A 17,662-nucleotide genomic window follows, 5' to 3' on the forward strand; every position below is an offset into this window, starting at 1 on the left:
TTTACTCTTACTAGACTGCTCATTGTGCTGTGGGAGAAAAGCCCCTCGGTATTTTAGAGTGGAAAATAGCCAACAGAGAGTGCAAGAGGTACCTTCTGTGCAGTTAATCCACAGTCCACATCCCAGCTCTAGCCAAAGAACCTCAGTCTCCACCATGGCCTGACCACAGCATGCAATTTATTGCTCGGGAGCATCATCACTTCAATTCTCTTCCAAGTCCTAATTCCATTTCTCCGTATGGGGTTTGTGTTCACAACAACCTTCTTTTTTGGGAGTAAGTGTGGGCCACCGATCTTCCCAACTAGACTCAAAATACGCATATTTCCCACGGTATTGTTAAACTGCAGACCGGAGGACATGCCCAGAAGGATGCTTGTACCCACACCGGGGATAGGGGACGTGTCTCCCTGCCCCTTTCCTCCCAGGAAACGCCCGCTCAAGGACGCAGAAGCTTTCCCGGCGCCTTGCCGGGACCTTTCCTCCTTTCCCCGCAACTTCGCGTTCGGGGATCGCAATATTTGGGTCAGAGACGCCCAGGCACCCGCTCCTGATGCGGCTTCCCGGCAAGGAGCCGTCTGCGCGCCTGTGCGCACACACAGGCTCCACTCGCAGCCCCGCGCTCCGCACGGCGGTAATTTGCCCTTCAGACAATGCATAATTCAGCAGCCTTCAAGGCGGCCGGCGCCGCCGAAACGTGTCAAACTTGAGAGGCGAGCGGCATCCCGGAAAGGCGGCGGCACCGGCACCGCCCGCGCTGTCCCCGGGCCGCGGCGAGGGACGATGTGCCGAGGGCGCAGCAGCACCGGGCCGCGCTGCGCTCGCCGCCGGAGGCCTCCGCACCGCTCCCGGAGGTGCGCAGCCGGGCGCGGCGGGTGGGGACCGCGCTGAGCCGAGCGGAGCGGGGCCGGGGCGAGGCTGTGGAGGGGGGGCGGGAGGCGGGGAGGGGGGCGGCGGCCTCCCGTCTCCGGGCGGGCTGTCCCGCTTCGCTCTCTCCTCCCCGCCGAGGATCTTCGGCTCGAAGCCGTGGCTGCGTCGCGCAGAGCGGCGGCAGGCAGGCAGGCAGGCAGGCGCGGCGCGGCGCGGAGGATGCGCTGAGTGCGGGAAGACAGCACGGCCGCGGTACAGGTCAGTGGCGAGTTCCCCGTCCCCGGGCAGGGCTGTGCCGCCCCGGCACCCCCGTTCCCCCGCATCCCCCGGCTGCTCCCCAACTTTTCCCCGCTCCACTTCGGGAAAGTGCCCAAACTTGCGGCGGGGCATCCCTTGTCCCGCGTTCTCCCCTGACCCCGGCGGCGCGACACCCTCACCTCGGGGCTGCCCTCCCAGCCCGCAGCGTCGGAGAGAGCGGGCGGCGCCGCAATTAACAGCGCCGGTAATTGCTGGGGTTGCGGGGCAGGTGCCGCACCCGGGGCTGGGCTCGGTGCGGGCTGCCTCGGGGCTGTGGCTCGTCCTCCCTCCCTGGTCCGATGCCCTCGCTCGGGCACGGGGCTCCGAGAGGCGCCTCACAGGGAGCCCAACTTCAGGTGAGGGATGGAGCCGGGGATACGGGGCTGGCTTGAGTGCCTGGAAGGAAAAGAATGGGATCCAAAGCAAACTAGTTAGTGAATGCCGGCATCTCCCTAGGCTGGAAATCCAGATGACCCGAGTTCTATCTGTGCGCAAGCAAGGGCGGGTGTTAAGGCACTTTCTTATCACGGGAGTTGATCTCCAGTAATGGGGAAACGGGGTTTGTTTTAGGTGCTGTTGTACCACATTCCCTTATAAGTGCACCGCTCAGCAAGTCACTCGTTCCCCTGCCCAGTGACACTAACAACTCAGACCTTGCAAAATGCCACCTTACCCTTAAGAGGATACACATTCAAAACACGGCAACCATACAGCAAAGAATAATTTTGCATAAGTGTGTTAGTACTAGTATGATACCGCTGGGCAACCAGACAGCCCAGGCACCACGCTGGCATCTGGGGTTCCCGGAGTTGGCTGGGAACAAGGTGATGCCCCGTTGTAGCTGTGTGGTTGGTTTTTTTCAAGCCTTTTGGGGGGTTAGGAAAGCCCCTTATTGTAACTGTATTCTAACGTTGCTTTCTGGCTGCAGCTGACTTGTGTCGTGGGCAGATTAACACGCTTAAAAAACCCAGAGATGCTCACTTTTTTATGTTACCCTGCTTACCCTGAAATGCTCATATTTTATTGCAAGATTTAAAAGTTGCAGCTCTTCAGAGAATAGGCTGTATATACAGTACCAGTGAGGGGGGGGTAAATGGTAAACCCAGATGGCCTGAGAAGTGAAAACACAGTCGCTAAATCCATTTTGTTTGTTAAAGATGGTCACCCTCTGATGAGAAAGCTACCCCCAGCTTATCCCGGGAAGATTTCCTTTTGTTAGATGCCTCGTGTCTCATCAATTCCTTTCGTGTCCTCGGGATTTTCTCTTTTCCAGGAGCAGGCCACAGCAGCTCTCTGTGTTGGGGATAACCGTTAAGCTCTTCTTTTGAATTCATGAGCTTCCAAATTAAACTTTTGCTGACACCTGCTACCTACCCTGGTTTAGCAGAATGACAGCGTCACCCAGGCTCTGCCACCAAGTGAAGTAAATCACAAAGAGGTGCAAAGTGCCCTGGTTAGGTCACACAGTGATTTGGGGGAGCTCTGGGAAACCAGGGCTACTGGAAATCTAATCAAAGTCTGCTTCTAATGGAGCAAACTTTCCAACAGCAACCACAAGCAGGAATTAAATCCACAGAGAAGACAGCAGCGGAGATTAATCATCATCATCATCAATTAGCTGATGGAATCAAACAGAACCAAATGAGGGTAAACAAAAATCTGGCTCCCCCTCAGATCTAGCCCCACCTTTATTTGTCCAGTGTCAAGGATCCCTCTGCTTTCCAGTGCCAAAAAATTTAGCAGGTGTCATAACATAAGGTCAAGACTTAATTATTTATATGGAGACATCAATCATCATGTGGGGATGATTTATTTATAAATCACCAGAGCTGTAAAATGAGACAGTGAATTCTGATTTTCTCCTGCGCATTGTGAAAGGGGACCAGGAAGGTCCAAGCTGTGGCTGAGTGACCTTTGGAGCCTGCAGAAGTTTCTGCTTGGCCCCACATGGAGGAGGGTTTTCTGTGCTCTTTAAATCATGTAACCAAAATGTCACTAGGGAAATCTTATGCATATTTGCTACATCTCAGTAATGAACATTTACTGATTATGGGTTATCTGGAGAATTTGGCTTTTTAAACATTATTCAAATTTTTATGTTTATGTAAGCTAATAAGACTAAGGAGATTAAGTAAGTACTCTTTGCCTTATGGTATTTGAAAAGTATGTCCGTTGGGCTTAGCTCAGCATCTTCCAGAATTGCTTTTAAAATACTAAAATAGAATTTTTCTGCCTAAAAAAAAAAAAACCACCACCCTATCTGTGCTCAATATAATGCTCCTTCCTCACAATTAATGCCAAAAATCAATTTTCTAACATGCTTTTTATGTTTCTGCTGATCACAAACAGAATGGCACAGTAAAAGCTTTTACTGCCGTCTGATTAGTCCACAGTTGTGGTAAGTGAATAGCTTGGGCTAGTCTGACTGCAAGGTTCCCGAGCTGAATGCAGTGGATACAGAGAAAAGCATGGGGTGCAAAGCACCAGGAATGATCCTGCTCTGAGTCATTCAAGGAAATCTTTATCAACCATATGAGCAGAAGCAGGATCAGACCCATAGGTTTTCTGATAGCTGGACAAAGTGACGAATATGTGCTTGGGATGTTCCTGAATCTCCTTCTCCTCCAGGTTTCTGAGGAAAGGTTAATGACAGCCAGAGTTTCTCAGAGATTTGTCATTTATTTATCTGTTAATAGAAATGGTGCTGCTGATCTTATTTACATGATTGAATTTCAGATAGGGAGGTGATGATTAAGTTAGACTGAGTCAACCTTGTCAACCAGATAAGGTCCTTTCTAACCCTAATTTTCCATAATACTGTGATCTCAAGTTCCCTCCCAACCCAAACCATTCCGTGAAAATGTTTTTTTTTTTTTAAAAAAAAAAACAAAACAACAACCAAAAAAACCCCAAAAAACTTAGAATATAGGAAGAGAGAGATGGAAAGGGAAGCTACAGTGAAGATGAGTACAGCTAGGATGGAAGGTTTCCTTTGATCTCCTCTCATTATCTCAATAAAACTCTGTGTAGCACAAACCCATAAGCTTTACCATTCAAAAGGACTCTTCGAAGCATGAGGAGTATCCAGGGCAGCTCGTGATCCTTCTGAACTTCATGGCAGGACTCCATCTTGGCAAGAGCAAGTCAATAAGCAATCCTGCACATCCATTATACTGTTCCCAGGGATCTTAAAAGATGACCATTTATCACTGTATTTCAGTGATAGAAATACTAAAATAATATCTCACTGGGTTTGCAAAACCGTGCAGATTATGGGTGAAAGGATGGATGAGCTGACATCTTCAAGAAACAATTAAGACATTAAGAGTGGGGGAAAATATTTTTAGACATCAACCAATCAGTGAGAAGATTGGAATTTAGAACAGGATTCAGTTATGAAATGTTCCTCAAGCACCCGCTGGATCTTACCCAGAGCATATGAAAAATGAAAGATTAATAGTATTTCTCGTAGGCAAGACCAGTCAGCTGCTTGTGTATTTTTATGGTATACTGGGTACATTTATAGCAGTTAGTAATGCCAGCAAACGTTCAATATGAAGAGTAACAGATGTATCATGAAACAAGGCACTGGCAAGGCAGGTGGGAAACGATTTCCAAAATATTGCAGCAACCAGGCTGCAAGGAATGTAGTAAGATGGTAAACATAATATAATAGACCTAAGCAGCTTTAACCAAAGCCAGGGTTAAAGCCTCACGTTGAGTCCCACTGATGCAAGACTGAGCCTGACTCACACGTTACACAGAGGAGGAAAGCCAGGACTTGCTGCATGCAAACCCCAGCAAAAGTGTCTTCCACACCACACCATCCCCGGTGCTTCAAAAGGCGAAAAGTGACAATGAAATCACCGTTGAGCGCAAACAGGAGAAAGGAGAGGAATGAAATTGCATTGGCTCAACAGCAAGAAACAAATCACAGACTTCCTTCATCAGACAGACGATGCCTAACTAGGGCACAAAGTGAACCACGAAGGAAGGTGCCAGATTTCACAAACTAGTCATGGCAAAAAACGGTGAATTTCACAGCTTGAAGTGAATTCATGTTATAGGATGAAACAGCATAAAGTGATTAAGAGTTCTGACTGATAGAAGTAATAAGCATGTGAGCCTTAGTCATCACACAGCAGCTGACATTTCTCCCTGGCTTCAGCTGAGCCATAGGAGCAACACCTTCAGCTGTCTGTTTCTGATGTTGAGTGAGGGCTAGTGGGGGACATCCACAAATAAGGTATTTCCAAGAGTTTTCTGTCTCCAGGGGGCACAAGTACAGTAGTCCAACGGGAGTTGGAGCCACTGTTCTGAAGGCACAGTCTCCCAGTGCCACAACTGAAATCTGGAGCTGTGGCCTCAGCGGTAGAAAGCATGCTGCGAGAAGAGGTCAGGAGACAGCATGGCCCTGTATTTACAGCATCACCCCGCTGGTGGAAGAGCAAAGTGGGAGGACAGCTGAGAGAGGTTGGAACAAGGGGGTAACTTGCAGCACACTCCCTGCCATGCTGGGGACAACCTTCCAGGTCTGACAATGCCACTCCTGGAACCGTTAGGTGCTGGCATGTGCCACCTCATGGTAAACACGCCACAGCATGCATCCCTAGTAGTAAGCAACCATTAAACAGCCCATTCATTGGCTTTCTTCTGAAAGCCACCCAATTTCCATTCTTTTGGGGATAAAAACCAAAGTCACAAGCCTCTCCCACAGGTGCTGTTACCCGACCTTTTCTGGCAAAACATTTCAATAGTTGTTACATTGCATTTTCAAGGAAAACTCTTAATAGGTACTGGAACACCACCCTAACTTTTGTATTCCTACTTAGACAAGGATAAAAATTCTGGAGAAATATGTCACCATTATATCTTAATTCTTTTGTTTCAATGCACGCCCTTCTATCATAGTTCTTGAAAATCAGAGAGCAAAATGGAAGCAAAGTGAGCTAATACCAACCAGGATGAGGCCACCCCAGAGGATTCCTCCTCTGGCAGCATAAGCCTCCTTCTAACTCACCCAGTTCAAGGCACACCATGGGGCAGGCTCTGCCAGGCCCCGGCATCATGCCCCAGAGCAGAATGGCTCTGCAGGCTGCCAGGAAGGTTAACAAACCCTAGCACTGGCAGACGGAGCCGAAACTGCAGCAGAGTCATGAACCCTTCAGAGAGCAGAGCGTGCCAGCTTCCCTCTGTTTATTGAGGGTGTTCCAGCATAGTCGGGTCCACTGAGCGCAGCTGTATTAACATCACACAGGGAGAAGGGAAGCTGAGCAACTTGCCAGGACTGAAGCCATAGAGGAATGTAATGGGGCAGTGCCAGTTCCTTCAAATCCCACCTGGAAGTTATTAGCCATGCGCTGGAGGCAGTGGAGCACCTGCATCCCAGAATATCGAATGTGCATCACTTGCACAGAGCCCAGCTGAACCCTGGCTGGGCACTGTGTGGCCATAGCTCCAATATTCCTGACTCAGAGCAGGACAGGATTTTAAATTGTGCACCAAAGAAACACTCTAAGGATAGGAAAATAAAGTTTGAAAAGATTCCTAAAGCATTTCTGAAGGAATGCATTTGGACTCCTGGTAGGGAACTAGACTTTAAAAAGGCAGGATGGAGGGAGAGGCCCTCTTCTCCCAAACTGATTTCAAAACTTGGCAGATTTAAGAAACCTTTCAGTAACATTTTGCGGATCAATGCTAATTTGATGCATCGGAGCTCAGCACGGTGCCAATTCACTGTCAAACTGATATTAACTAGGCATGTTTATAGCTCAAGGTCCATTAAATATGCAGATGTGACAATTATTGCACCTCCCTTATAATACTTCATTTGATATGTGTATCACAGCATCCATAAATGGTCTTTCAGTCTTCATCAGAAAGATGCCTGTCTCACTCAGAGGAGTGAGCCCTTGCTGCGGAGGAGGGCTGAGGCTGTGCCTGTGATGAAGACAGAAGGCAGGCAATGGGGCTGACTACTGCCTGCAGTGCTGCCAAGAGCAGTACGACCACGATAAAATCTCCTAGGGCCTGATCTGCCAACCCCTATTCATACAGTAACCAACCCCATGGAAGTCAGTTAATGTAAGTAAATGAGTAATTACTCACGCTGGGAAAGGTGGCAGGATCAGTTACATAAACTTTCAGAGTGGTTTTTGAACTCGAATGCCTGCAATCTTACATCCACTTATAGCTAGGAGCTAAATAAAAGTTGCTTTGTTTTTTAACAGTTGCTCATATGAACCAAAGCCCCAGGAGATCCTGGGTTTAAAACCTGGGTCCCTTTAATATCTGCACAGAAACAGTTTAAGAAATGTTGGTTTCTTATTCTATAAAGTGTGACCCTCAAATGCAAAAATGATTCCCTTCTGAGTTGTGAGAATCAAAGCAGTAGTTAGCTGGTGACATGTATTACTTAGATGATTGACTTTATGCACCTACGTTTGAATATTTGATTTAATATGCCTTCATTTTTACATCCTGGCATAGGGATACTACTTAGCTCAAAGAAGAACAATTAATTTTTCTGTTGCTTTTAAGTTCTTTAAAGGAAGGTTATATAAATAATTATTTAATATACTTTAACAGCGTTTTTTGGTGTGGGTTTTTTTTTTTTTGCATGAGCTGCTTGATCTGCTTAAAGCACATAAATCAGTATGAGCCGAATTAGAAAAATAAGTTCAGAAATCTGAAGGGTGCATCAGAAGTTAGACTAGTGCATAAGAAGGGATTAAAACTACATTGCTCTTTCATTTCAAAACAACACAGATTGTTTTGTGGACCTTTGGACATCTCATTTCTTAGGAATCACAAAATCCATTTGTGAAAAGATCTATGAAATAAAGGAATAAATTGTAAAAGTGGTATCCAGGTCAATAACACATGAATTTGCAGGCACATACATGGGAGATGCCGTGAATCTCCTCTTTGTGTTACCGTTCAGAAGAGCAGTTATTTTCTTCATTTTTACAGATGCCAAAGGCTCAGAGAAAGGAGTACTTACAGAATGCTGCCCTTCTTTTCTTGCAGCAGAAATGTATTTGCCTGCTTTCTCACGTAAGAGAAGAGACAATGCTGTCCTATTCGGCACTGACTGAAACCTGCTCATCTGGAGGTTATCACAGCATCAGGTGTAAACCAGAACATGACCAACTATTATTTCATCCTTGCATCTCCTGCTCCAGAGCTTACACATTTCCACACCACCAGTTCTAGGGAAAGTTGCCTCCCTGCCATTTCTATGATGTCTTACAAATACTTAGATGCTTTTTCCCAGCTTTCTGCAAAAGTGTATCACACATCCAAAAATCAACTCTCCAACTACAGAAACTGATTTATTATTTTTCTGGCTTTACAGCTATACAGATCACAGTGTTAAGTGTTTCTTGCTACTAGTACCTTCCCTCATTGCAAACCCCCTTGACAGTGTTTCAGAGAATCAGTTACAACTTACTATCAAAATGGTTCACATCTACTTAGTTTTGCCTGGATGATCCATCTGGGGAAGCTGCTGTCCAATGAATTACTACTCTTGTCTGCGTTCACACAGCCATCCCCAAACTCCCCAGCATCTCTTCTCTGCTTTCTATCACCTAACTTAGTGCCAAGATGGAAGGGTGGCAGCTGTCTCAGCACTTAATGCCAGTATTCTTCCTTTGCAGGCAAGGGGAAGGGATTTGCTTTCAAGCTGCCCCTTTTCCCACTGAGACAGACAATGACATTATCTCACATCTTTAAATATGGGTCTTGAAGTTAATGGAGTGACAAGAAGATGCAGAGGTTTCATGTTTATGATACAGAAAATTTACATGGATTATTTATTTCTTCCCCCCCCCCCCCCCCCCCGATATTTAAAATCTAAAGAAACTTTTTCATTCTTAAAATAGTTGCATGTAAAATATGGGAACCACTGCCCAAGGAGCCTATAACTCACATAAAGCTCTTTGAATTCTGCATCTTACACAGAAGGTCTACAGCACTGATGGCAATCTGTACATAATATCTACACATAATAAATAATCACACTTACCTGCACTGTATTGTTCTAACTACATTGCTGTTAACATCTCTTGCACTGCTTTCAGTTCAAAATACTAAAATCAGCTTGTTGTTTAACCTATAGTTTACACTGGGAGAAGCCTGAGCTTAGATTAGTGTCAGGAGTTTATCTGAGGTCTCTGTTATAATATCAGCATGTCACTAGCACAGGAATTCATCTGGTTTTCATAAATATCTGATAGGGCTCTATCACCATCCTCATCATCATTTTAGGCTGGTTGGAAGAGGATCTCCCCACGATTGCAACCCCTTTCCGAGTTGTCATGGAAAGCCAGTTGGTGGGTGATATTTCAATCAGAGTGTTCTTATAACAAATTCCATTCAAATTCTATCTGAAAGGGAGTTAAGGTTTCATCCTGCTGCTTAGAGAATGATATGCTAAATGCAGCTTCCCACGGGCTTGGCTGCAGTCCAGCGCTTTGTAATTTATAGTTCTCCTTCCCAATTCTGGCTGTGACCTTGGGACCTAACAGTGAAGTTCCCCCAGCCGATGGCATCATTGTAAAGACGGGAGTCTTCACCCACTTCCCACCTGGCACAAGGCAGGAGCATGGCAGCAGATCACCAGCACTCCCACAGAAAGGCAGGTGGGAGCAGGGAGCCGAGGGGAGTGCTCATTTTCTCGCTTTTACTAATAGGAGCAAATCATGGAACATTGTTCTTAAATGACAGAAATTATTAGCCAACTTCAAAGCATGAAATGCATTTACAGAAGAGGTCTAAATTATGTTCGCCAAAGGCATTTTCTGTAGAGACAGCCACAAAAAAAGCTCTAATTGGAGATCTCCAAACAGCTGTTGTGCCCAATGTATTTATATTGGAAAATAACTTGAAAGATTATGTTAACATGCAATTAAAAAAAAAGTTTAACATTATTACTGATCTTACTGATAGCATCCTGAGAAACATTGATACTATTTTACTGAGAAATATGTGTGTCCATGGCCAGAGGAGCTGACAACCCAGATTGTAACACATGCCATTTTTAACAGAAAAATTGTGTAATTGAGATAAGTTATTGCCCCTTGAAGATTACATTCATTATAGATTGTAAGAGAGATATGTCTTTAGAATAGTGTAGTTCCCTTCAGTTAAATAGCTATTCAGAAAGATGATCATTTAAGCCTATGTATGTAGCTGTGGATTGTTTTAACAGTTATTGAAGGAGGGCAACTTGGAAGAAGGTGAGTAGACCCACACAGCTCTTCTGTTCCTTTATCCTTTCCAGGTTTTTCCAAGGACATACCTTCTGGAAATACTTGTTTGCAGGTACCTATCTGAATACCTCAGGATAGGGAATACTACTAAAATAAAAAAGGGTGACATTTAAAAACCATGATTTTAAAAGTCTTTTAGATTTTTTATTTCACCAGTAATTGTCAGGTATTTTCAGCACAGCAAATGTTACAGATATAACTTTAAAACCAAAGGAAAGCAAAACTTTTCACTGTTTCTGGTCTTCAAGGTAGTCCTTGTGATAGTTTTAGTGATTGGCATTTTCCGTAAACAAGCCTTTTCTGTAACCCAGTCAAAACCCTGAATTTATACAGATCAACCTTGAAATGCTTCTTCTATGATCTGTGTTGTAGACATCAGAGAATCATTACATTAATTAGTTTTTTTGTAAATAAGAAACCAACAAACACAAGAAACTCCCTCTGCAAGATGGTGTCACTAAGATACCACTGGCAAAACATCTTTCAGCTCTCTGGATCGGTCTAAAATGTGGTGACCCTCAACTGGAGAACTTCAGCACAGATTCATTAGGCTTTTCTGCTTAACTACAACACAAGTCAAATTAAACCATTAAAATGGTACAAAATTGTTTCAGATACAGTGTTGGTACTCCAGTGCTTCTTCTGGCCTGGCATTAAAGATGCAGCAGGCTCACATTTAGCATCTCGTTTGCTTTTGCACTACGTGCTGCAGCTCTTGTTTTCCCTCAGTTGCACAGGCACTGGAGGCAGCTGCAGAGCAGTCCTGCAGTGATGTCCCATGGGCACTACATTGCAAAGAGAGCACTGGAGAGAGGCGTCTCCTGCAAAAACACATGTATTTACTGGCAAGTTAGGAGCAGTGCCCACAAGTGAGCTTTATGGAAAGGACCTTAGATGGCAGCAGCACTGTGTGTGCAGGTACCTTCGCTGTGGTTCCTTGAAGGCAAGGGCGACCAGCAGTGTTTGTGGAAGGTTTCTGTGGAAGAAGTTTTTTTTGTGCTGTTCACTGAGTATTTATTCTGGCAGTAGCTCTGTAACTGTGCTGTAAACCTCCCTGGGTTCTGGTTGCTGTGTACCCAGGAGTTTGACTAGATGCCAACCAACAGCAAGCTCTGTGATAATTGTATATCATGTCGCAGTGGGAGCCCTATGCCTGTGGGTAGCAACAGTCTTTATGCTTCCCACCACACTTCTCCGAGTAACTGAGCCCCACTTCCAGAGTGTCCTCTGGACTGTGAACTCGCTGTCATTTATAATTAGCACACCTCATAAAATGTGCTGGGCATGTGTTAGAAACACCTTTCCCTCCCATGTTAGAGAATTAATATCAGCTTGTCTCAGACCTGGCTGACCCCATTCCCTTTCATTTCAAGGGCAAAGTAAAGTAGTGGGGAGGGCTTGTGCAGTGGGGACCCACCACTAGACTCACAGGGTCCTGCTCGCTCATTTCCTCCAGGAGAAGCTTTCTCTTCAAAAGTTGTCTATCAGCCCTGGTAATCCTCCCATTCTTTCAATGCAGACTAGAGTTGGCTTTTGACGCGCTCTGAACAGAGGCAGAGGTTTCCTCCAACTTTCAGTGTTGCAGAGAGTTTTTGATATGAACACCAGTATTATTCATGCAAACCTCCAGCTCCTCATCCTTAAATGACTTTGAGATTTTCTTCTATAATCCGTCATATCAGCAGCCCTCTTGGCTGGACTTGCCTTAGTAACACCTGCTTCTTCTTCCTGCAGTTCTCCTGACACCTCTGTCAGCAGGATGGAAAGCCAAACTTAGTAAGAGCGGATGACACGGAATTCATCCACATTTGGATGGGAAAGAGGGGTGCATGATGGATAAAGGAAATAGTTAAGAGAGAGCAACAAAGGAAGCAGCTGAGCTAGTTCAAAAAACCAATTCTGCCTTGTAGTTCCACGTAGTGCTCTATGACATTACCCAGAACGTAGCCTGTGAGACCAAGAAGTACTCTTTCAATCTGATCTGGCTCTTGTGTGTCTGATTAAAGTCTCTCTCTCTTTTCCAGTGATATGCCACCTCACTGGTTGCATAAACCTGGCAGTTATGCTCCACTGGGCTCCTTCCCTGTTCAGCTATTAAACTGCCCTGTCACTTTCTTCTGCCAGGGCTTCTTTCCACCCCCTAATATCTCACCTAAACTTTTTCTTTCTTAGCTTCAGGCCATTGCTCCCTGGCCTACAATTTTCTGAGACTGTGAATAATTCCCTCCCTTCATTTCTATTGTTACATTGAAGGTATTTATAGACTGTGATCATGTTTCCCCTGAGCCACCTCTTTCAGTGGACTATGAATTTAGCTCTCTCAGCCTCTTCACAGGTTATGTTCTCTAATCCACCTATCATTGCTCTCCTTTGTTTTAATCTTCTTCTTTTGAAGGTTGGTTACTAGAAATACACAGCATCATGGTTTTACATGGCCGTTATTTATATTGATTTACATGCAGTTCCCCCAGTTAGTTGTATTTTCTTACCCAGTGGAGCTATTTTTGTTTATATTGGTTTACTTTACGAAATTCTCTCTCTCCTCTCCAGATTTAATTTTGCAAATGAAAATATACCAAATAACTCTCCATTTTGCTGCCAAGGTATCAACAGAAGGCAGTAAGGCTGAAGAAGGCAACTGACCGTGAAGACTCTTAAGATCAATTCTTGTTTGCTGCAAGCACCTTTGCCAGAGTTAGGTGCAGCCTGCTGTGCAGGGGAGCTGCTCATGCAGCCTCTTTCCAGCTTGCTGCTTTTTCTAAAGTTTATAACAAATCTACAGATGACAAATCTAAAAAGCAAAAAGCCTCAGGAAAAGGCTGATTCATGTCATAGAAAAGGAGACCATGACTGGGAGTGAAACCTTTATATGGGGAAAGAATCACATCCTCCTCAGAAGGTTCAGATGAAGGGAGAAGGTTGAACCTAATTTTTTAAAATTAGGCCATACTAAGATTTCTAACAAAGTCAAAGTACTGGAAGATGGAAAAAAACTTCCCACACCGTAGCATGTATTGCTCTGTGGATATGCCCAGGATTAGATTGCTGGGCACCTCACAATCACTCTGATGCCTGTGTAGAACCTGACACTAATGATGCCCCTTGTAAGAAAGAATAATCGATCAAACTAACCAGCTTCTTCCTTACACTTCCCCATCACTTTGTACCAGTCCTTTGGATTTACTTAATTCTTTATTGCCTGAAACAACTGTCCCTCTTTGTACTGGATTTGCAATTACAGTCTCGGTTCTGAAAAATTCTGAAGAAAAAAAATACTTGTAGTAATAATATTGTGTTTAAAATAAATATTTCTTATTTCTACATGGGTTTATTGAAATAAAACAAATCCTCCAATAACTAACAGTAGCAGTGTGTATGAGGACTGCAGGCATAAATGATGTGACAAACTTTCTAAAATATCTTCTATCTTCATACTGAATAAATATTTATTCTTAGCAATACTGCCAATTTTTCTAGCACTTTACCTCACTCTGTTTCAGCAGAGCCATAAGAGGCTTCATGCCACAATACAATGTGGACAACTAACGTATGCAAGGCTTGTTCCTGTGAAAGGAATTAAACACTCTCAGTTTTTCTGTTCAGTGGTTGAACCAAAATTAGTGGGGGAAGGAATCGCTTTAGGTATATCCAAAAGACAAGTGACTGTTTTGTTTTTATCACAGAAATCTTCAAAATTTAAAATAATCAATACAAAGATTTTTCTTTTCTTAGAAGTATCAAAATGAAACATTTGGTTGGTTTTGGTTTTTTGTTTATAGTAATTGTTTAGTCAGTTGCTACTCTCATTTAACAAAAAAGAAACCTAAGCAAGCTTTAGCAAGAATGCAAGAAGTTATAATCTGCCTTTCAGAGAGTCAGTGTTTATAATGGACAGCAAAACACACTCTGGAAATCAGCTGCTGCTTCTGTCTTTTGGGTAATTGTTAAACTCAAAATGTTTGAAATATGCATTGTAAGATGACTTTAATTTTCCCAAAGACATTGACAGCTCCTGGATGATACCACACCAAACTTTTCTTTCTTTTTCCTTTTAATAACCACTGATCCACACAAATTTGTTAATTCCTAAATAGGAGTTCATCACTCACATTGCTTGTGATACCTCTGTCAAGGGCTGAGCGTGGTGCAGAGGATTTCCAGCTATGCAAGTTTGCCATGTAATCCCACGATATATTTGATATGATTTGGATTCTAATTTTTTGTGGCTGTTCTAAATACAACAGTGTACCAAAATAACACATCTTTCCTCCCTGTGCACTGACAGCATTCAGAAAGGAAAGGTAAAATCCTGTGATGAAACATAAGCAAAATAAATTTGGAAAGCAGTATTTGCTGTCTGTCTCCAAGAACAAGAACCTCTTCTCCATCTCCACCCTCTCTGGGCAAAAATGTCACCTAGTTCTGAATTTATTTAAATATTAACCAGCCCACTTCTTCATGCAATAGGAATACGAAGGTCTTTGTCACCCTTCAGCAGGTGACAGGGATGGCTTAGCTTGGGCAAGACAAAGCAGAAGCACAGACTGGGACCCCAATGCAAGCCCTGCACTGAAACCCAGGGAGCAGGCTGTGCCCTTTGCTTATTGAGCAGAAGGAGCTGCCTTGTGGAAGGCAGGGAGTGCAGGAGGCCAGGAAGGGTCCGGGGAGCACATGGTCTGTGGTAAGACACCAATCCATTAATGGGTTTTGCTTCTTCTGACCTGCTGTCGCTGAACATTACTCTCAGCATAGCCAGTCCTGTATCCCCTCCCAGACACCGCGCTGACTGCAAAATATACAAAATAAAATCAGGCAAAGACAGCATATCGTGCAACTGCTAAAGGCAAGAAAAGAGGGATCTGGGCTGTCCAGAGGCTCTAGTGAGGCCACAGACACAAGGCAAAGGGAGAAAAGTGTGCAGGAGGAGGGTGTACTGAGACTTAAATGCAAGAGTGAGGAGCCAGGTTAGCTTAAAGGACACCCATCATACATGTTCCCTGCGATTCCTGGAGAATTGGAGGCTGACTGGCCATGAAAATCTCCTTTCAAGGACAGGAAAACAGTTTACAACAATTCTCAGTGGTTTGATGAGTTTCCCAAAGCCTGGACCTTGGATCAGTCAAAGCATAGCAAAGCCTTTCTCTTCCCTCTCATTGCCCTAGGTGCTGTCGAGAGTCACGAATGTTATGAAAGCAAACACCTGCTGGAAATTAACTCATAAACTGTGGTATGGGAGCATACATGAAGCCCTGAAAAACCACTACTGACATTACAAATTCGTGTCTTAGAGGGTCTATGCCAAGAGGCAACTGTGGCTTCCAGCTGTTTGTACAGAACCTTCTGGGACAAAATCTTCTTTACAACTTTAGGAAGAAAAAGAGATCAGCATTTTAGTGTGACTTCTTTCCTGAGTCCTATAGGGAAAAGAGGTGGGGAAGAAAAGGACTCCTAGTCCATTCCCAGAGAATCCTCTAGATTAGGGGAGGAGAGTCCTTCAGCATCCCCACAGAGACCACTACTGCATTTATTCCTTTTCCAGTGACTCCCAACAATCTTCACAGGTTACCACCCCCTTAGGACAGTACTGTTTGCAGACTCATAATGCTCAGTTTTCTCGTTCCTTCCCTCAGCATCTCTTCTGAGCTGTTATTTCTGTGCAGGAAGAAGGTTTACAGTTCTTTCCCCCTTTTCATCCTGTAAACTGTACCCTGATCTCATTCTCTGCTGCTATGCAAAAAAAAAAAAAACAGGCACCTGAGCATGGTTTATCTTAGTAATATTCCATTTCTCTGTCAGACTTTAAGGTCACGTGGTAATTTTGGGCGAGGTATTGTCTGCAAAGACAACAAATGCAAGAACAATATTTCTCCCAGCAAAGGATAAACTGGATGACCCAAGTGATTTTCTCGGTCACTACTATCTATGTTCCTATTATGGAATAAACTACTGGACAAGGAGAAGGATTTAATGCTTTGAATATATTGAAAGATACTACCAAAAAGCTCAACTTAGTTCATCTCCACACTGCCTTATAAGGGGCACTATGTGGCCAGCAAAATAGCAGCATTTCTCTTCTCTGCAGAGGTGACCTGTAGAGCATAGCATATCTCCCAGAAGGGTATCAGGATTGCAAAGATGCTTGGCTTGGATGGCTCGGTATTGAGTATCTGTCTGAACAGAAGAGGTAAATTTTTGGCTTTTCTTTCCTAATTTTTAGTCTTTCTGAGGTATATTTCAGTCTGGAATGAATTTTTAGGACTTCTGTACTGTCTATACAGCTCTAGAAATGCTAAAGCAGGGAAAAGAAAGTTCAGAAGAAATGAAAAAGAGGTTACAGCATTTCCCATCCCCAAAGCCTGAGGACTACCTCATGCCTGAAGCATACTCATACATGTTCATTACCCACCTCAGGACAGGAAGAAAGTTGAGCTCCCGATGCCAGCAGAAAATTCCTTAATCGAACAGTCTATTATTAATATCCTATTCATTATAGGGCAGAGGTCTTACAGGTCAGTCTGGTGTATTACTTTTCAAACAAGAATACCATTGTCCAGCTCTTACCAAGAGCAAGCTACAAGCCCTCAGCCTTGGATACTTGCTTTTCTAGGCAACTGAACTAAAAAACCTTTCTGAGTGGGTTTTACAAAGGCAACCAAAGATAATTAAGTTTATGAATATGAAGGTGACTCGTGGATGTTTATACTGCCAAGACTGAGAAATGTTTTTAAGGGGAAAAAGACGTCCAGATTCTACAGCATCCTATTTTTTTTTTGTGAAGCATAACTCCAAAACTCCATAGTATCAGAGAGTGAACAGCTTTATTCTGCTGTTAGTCGCTCAGTTCTATTAAGAAATTCTGGAATATTACTTCCCTTTTTTCTGCCTCTTCTCCCTCCCCACCCCCATCCCCGCTTTTGTTAACCAACTAGAGAAATACTTCACTCAAAAATCCATTGTAGTCAGTGAGTGTCACTAGCTGACACTGGATAACACTGTCATTATGATTTAGGGTTTCACTGATTGTGCTTTATTATTTTTGTATTTTGTAGAAGGCTTTAACTCTCATTTTATGTGTTCATCAAGTTGTTTAAAGTGAAGGGGCTCTCAGTCTCCATTGCCATACTAAAAGGAAATAGAGGAGCTTGCTGTTATTACCATGCAAGCTAGACAGTCTGAACGGTGTCTTTTAGCCAGACGTAAATCCACAATTATAAGTCACCATG

The 17,662-nt window shown here is 44.0% G+C and overlaps 2 protein-coding genes across 4 annotated transcripts in view; one reads left to right on the forward strand and one right to left on the reverse strand.

The window, feature by feature from the left end:
- Positions 1 to 367: 367 nt before the first annotated feature.
- CHST8 (carbohydrate sulfotransferase 8) overlaps positions 368 to 17,662 on the forward strand; it is a 176,228-nt gene continuing 158,933 nt past the window's right edge. Inside the window, exon 1 of one of the 3 annotated variants that reach the window (XM_061469166.1) lies at positions 368 to 851. The gene's annotated coding sequence lies outside the window, so the exon portion shown is untranslated. Of the gene's footprint in view, positions 852 to 1,071; positions 1,126 to 17,662 lie in introns of those variants that run through there. The other 2 variants (XM_061469168.1, XM_061469167.1) reach the window with 2 other exon arrangements.
- Positions 670 to 6,617, reverse strand: LOC133277201 (basic proline-rich protein-like). The gene is made up of 2 exons (XM_061468840.1): positions 6,504 to 6,617; positions 670 to 1,560 (listed from the first exon to the last, which is right to left on the reverse strand). The coding sequence occupies exons 1-2, from the start codon at positions 6,615 to 6,617 to the stop codon at positions 670 to 672; spliced, it is 1,005 nt and encodes a 334-aa protein (XP_061324824.1).

The sequence above is a fragment of the Pezoporus flaviventris genome, unplaced genomic scaffold, assembly GCF_033815535.1.
Source record: "Pezoporus flaviventris isolate CSIRO_AGI_PZ_B2104156 unplaced genomic scaffold, CSIRO_AGI_Pfla_v1 ptg000054l, whole genome shotgun sequence".
NCBI classification, from domain to species: domain Eukaryota; kingdom Metazoa; phylum Chordata; class Aves; order Psittaciformes; family Psittacidae; genus Pezoporus; species Pezoporus flaviventris.

Bases quoted from the DNA above. Each gene is read 5' to 3' on its own strand.
- LOC133277201 (XM_061468840.1), bottom strand. From the start codon at position 6,617: ATGGCCACACAGTGCCCAGCCAGGGTTCAGCTGGGCTCTGTGCAAGTG. The intron at 1,561-6,503 runs GTGGGATTTGAA...TTTTCCTTCCAG, and splicing joins GCATGGCTAATAACTTCCAG to GCACTCAAGCCAGCCCCGTA.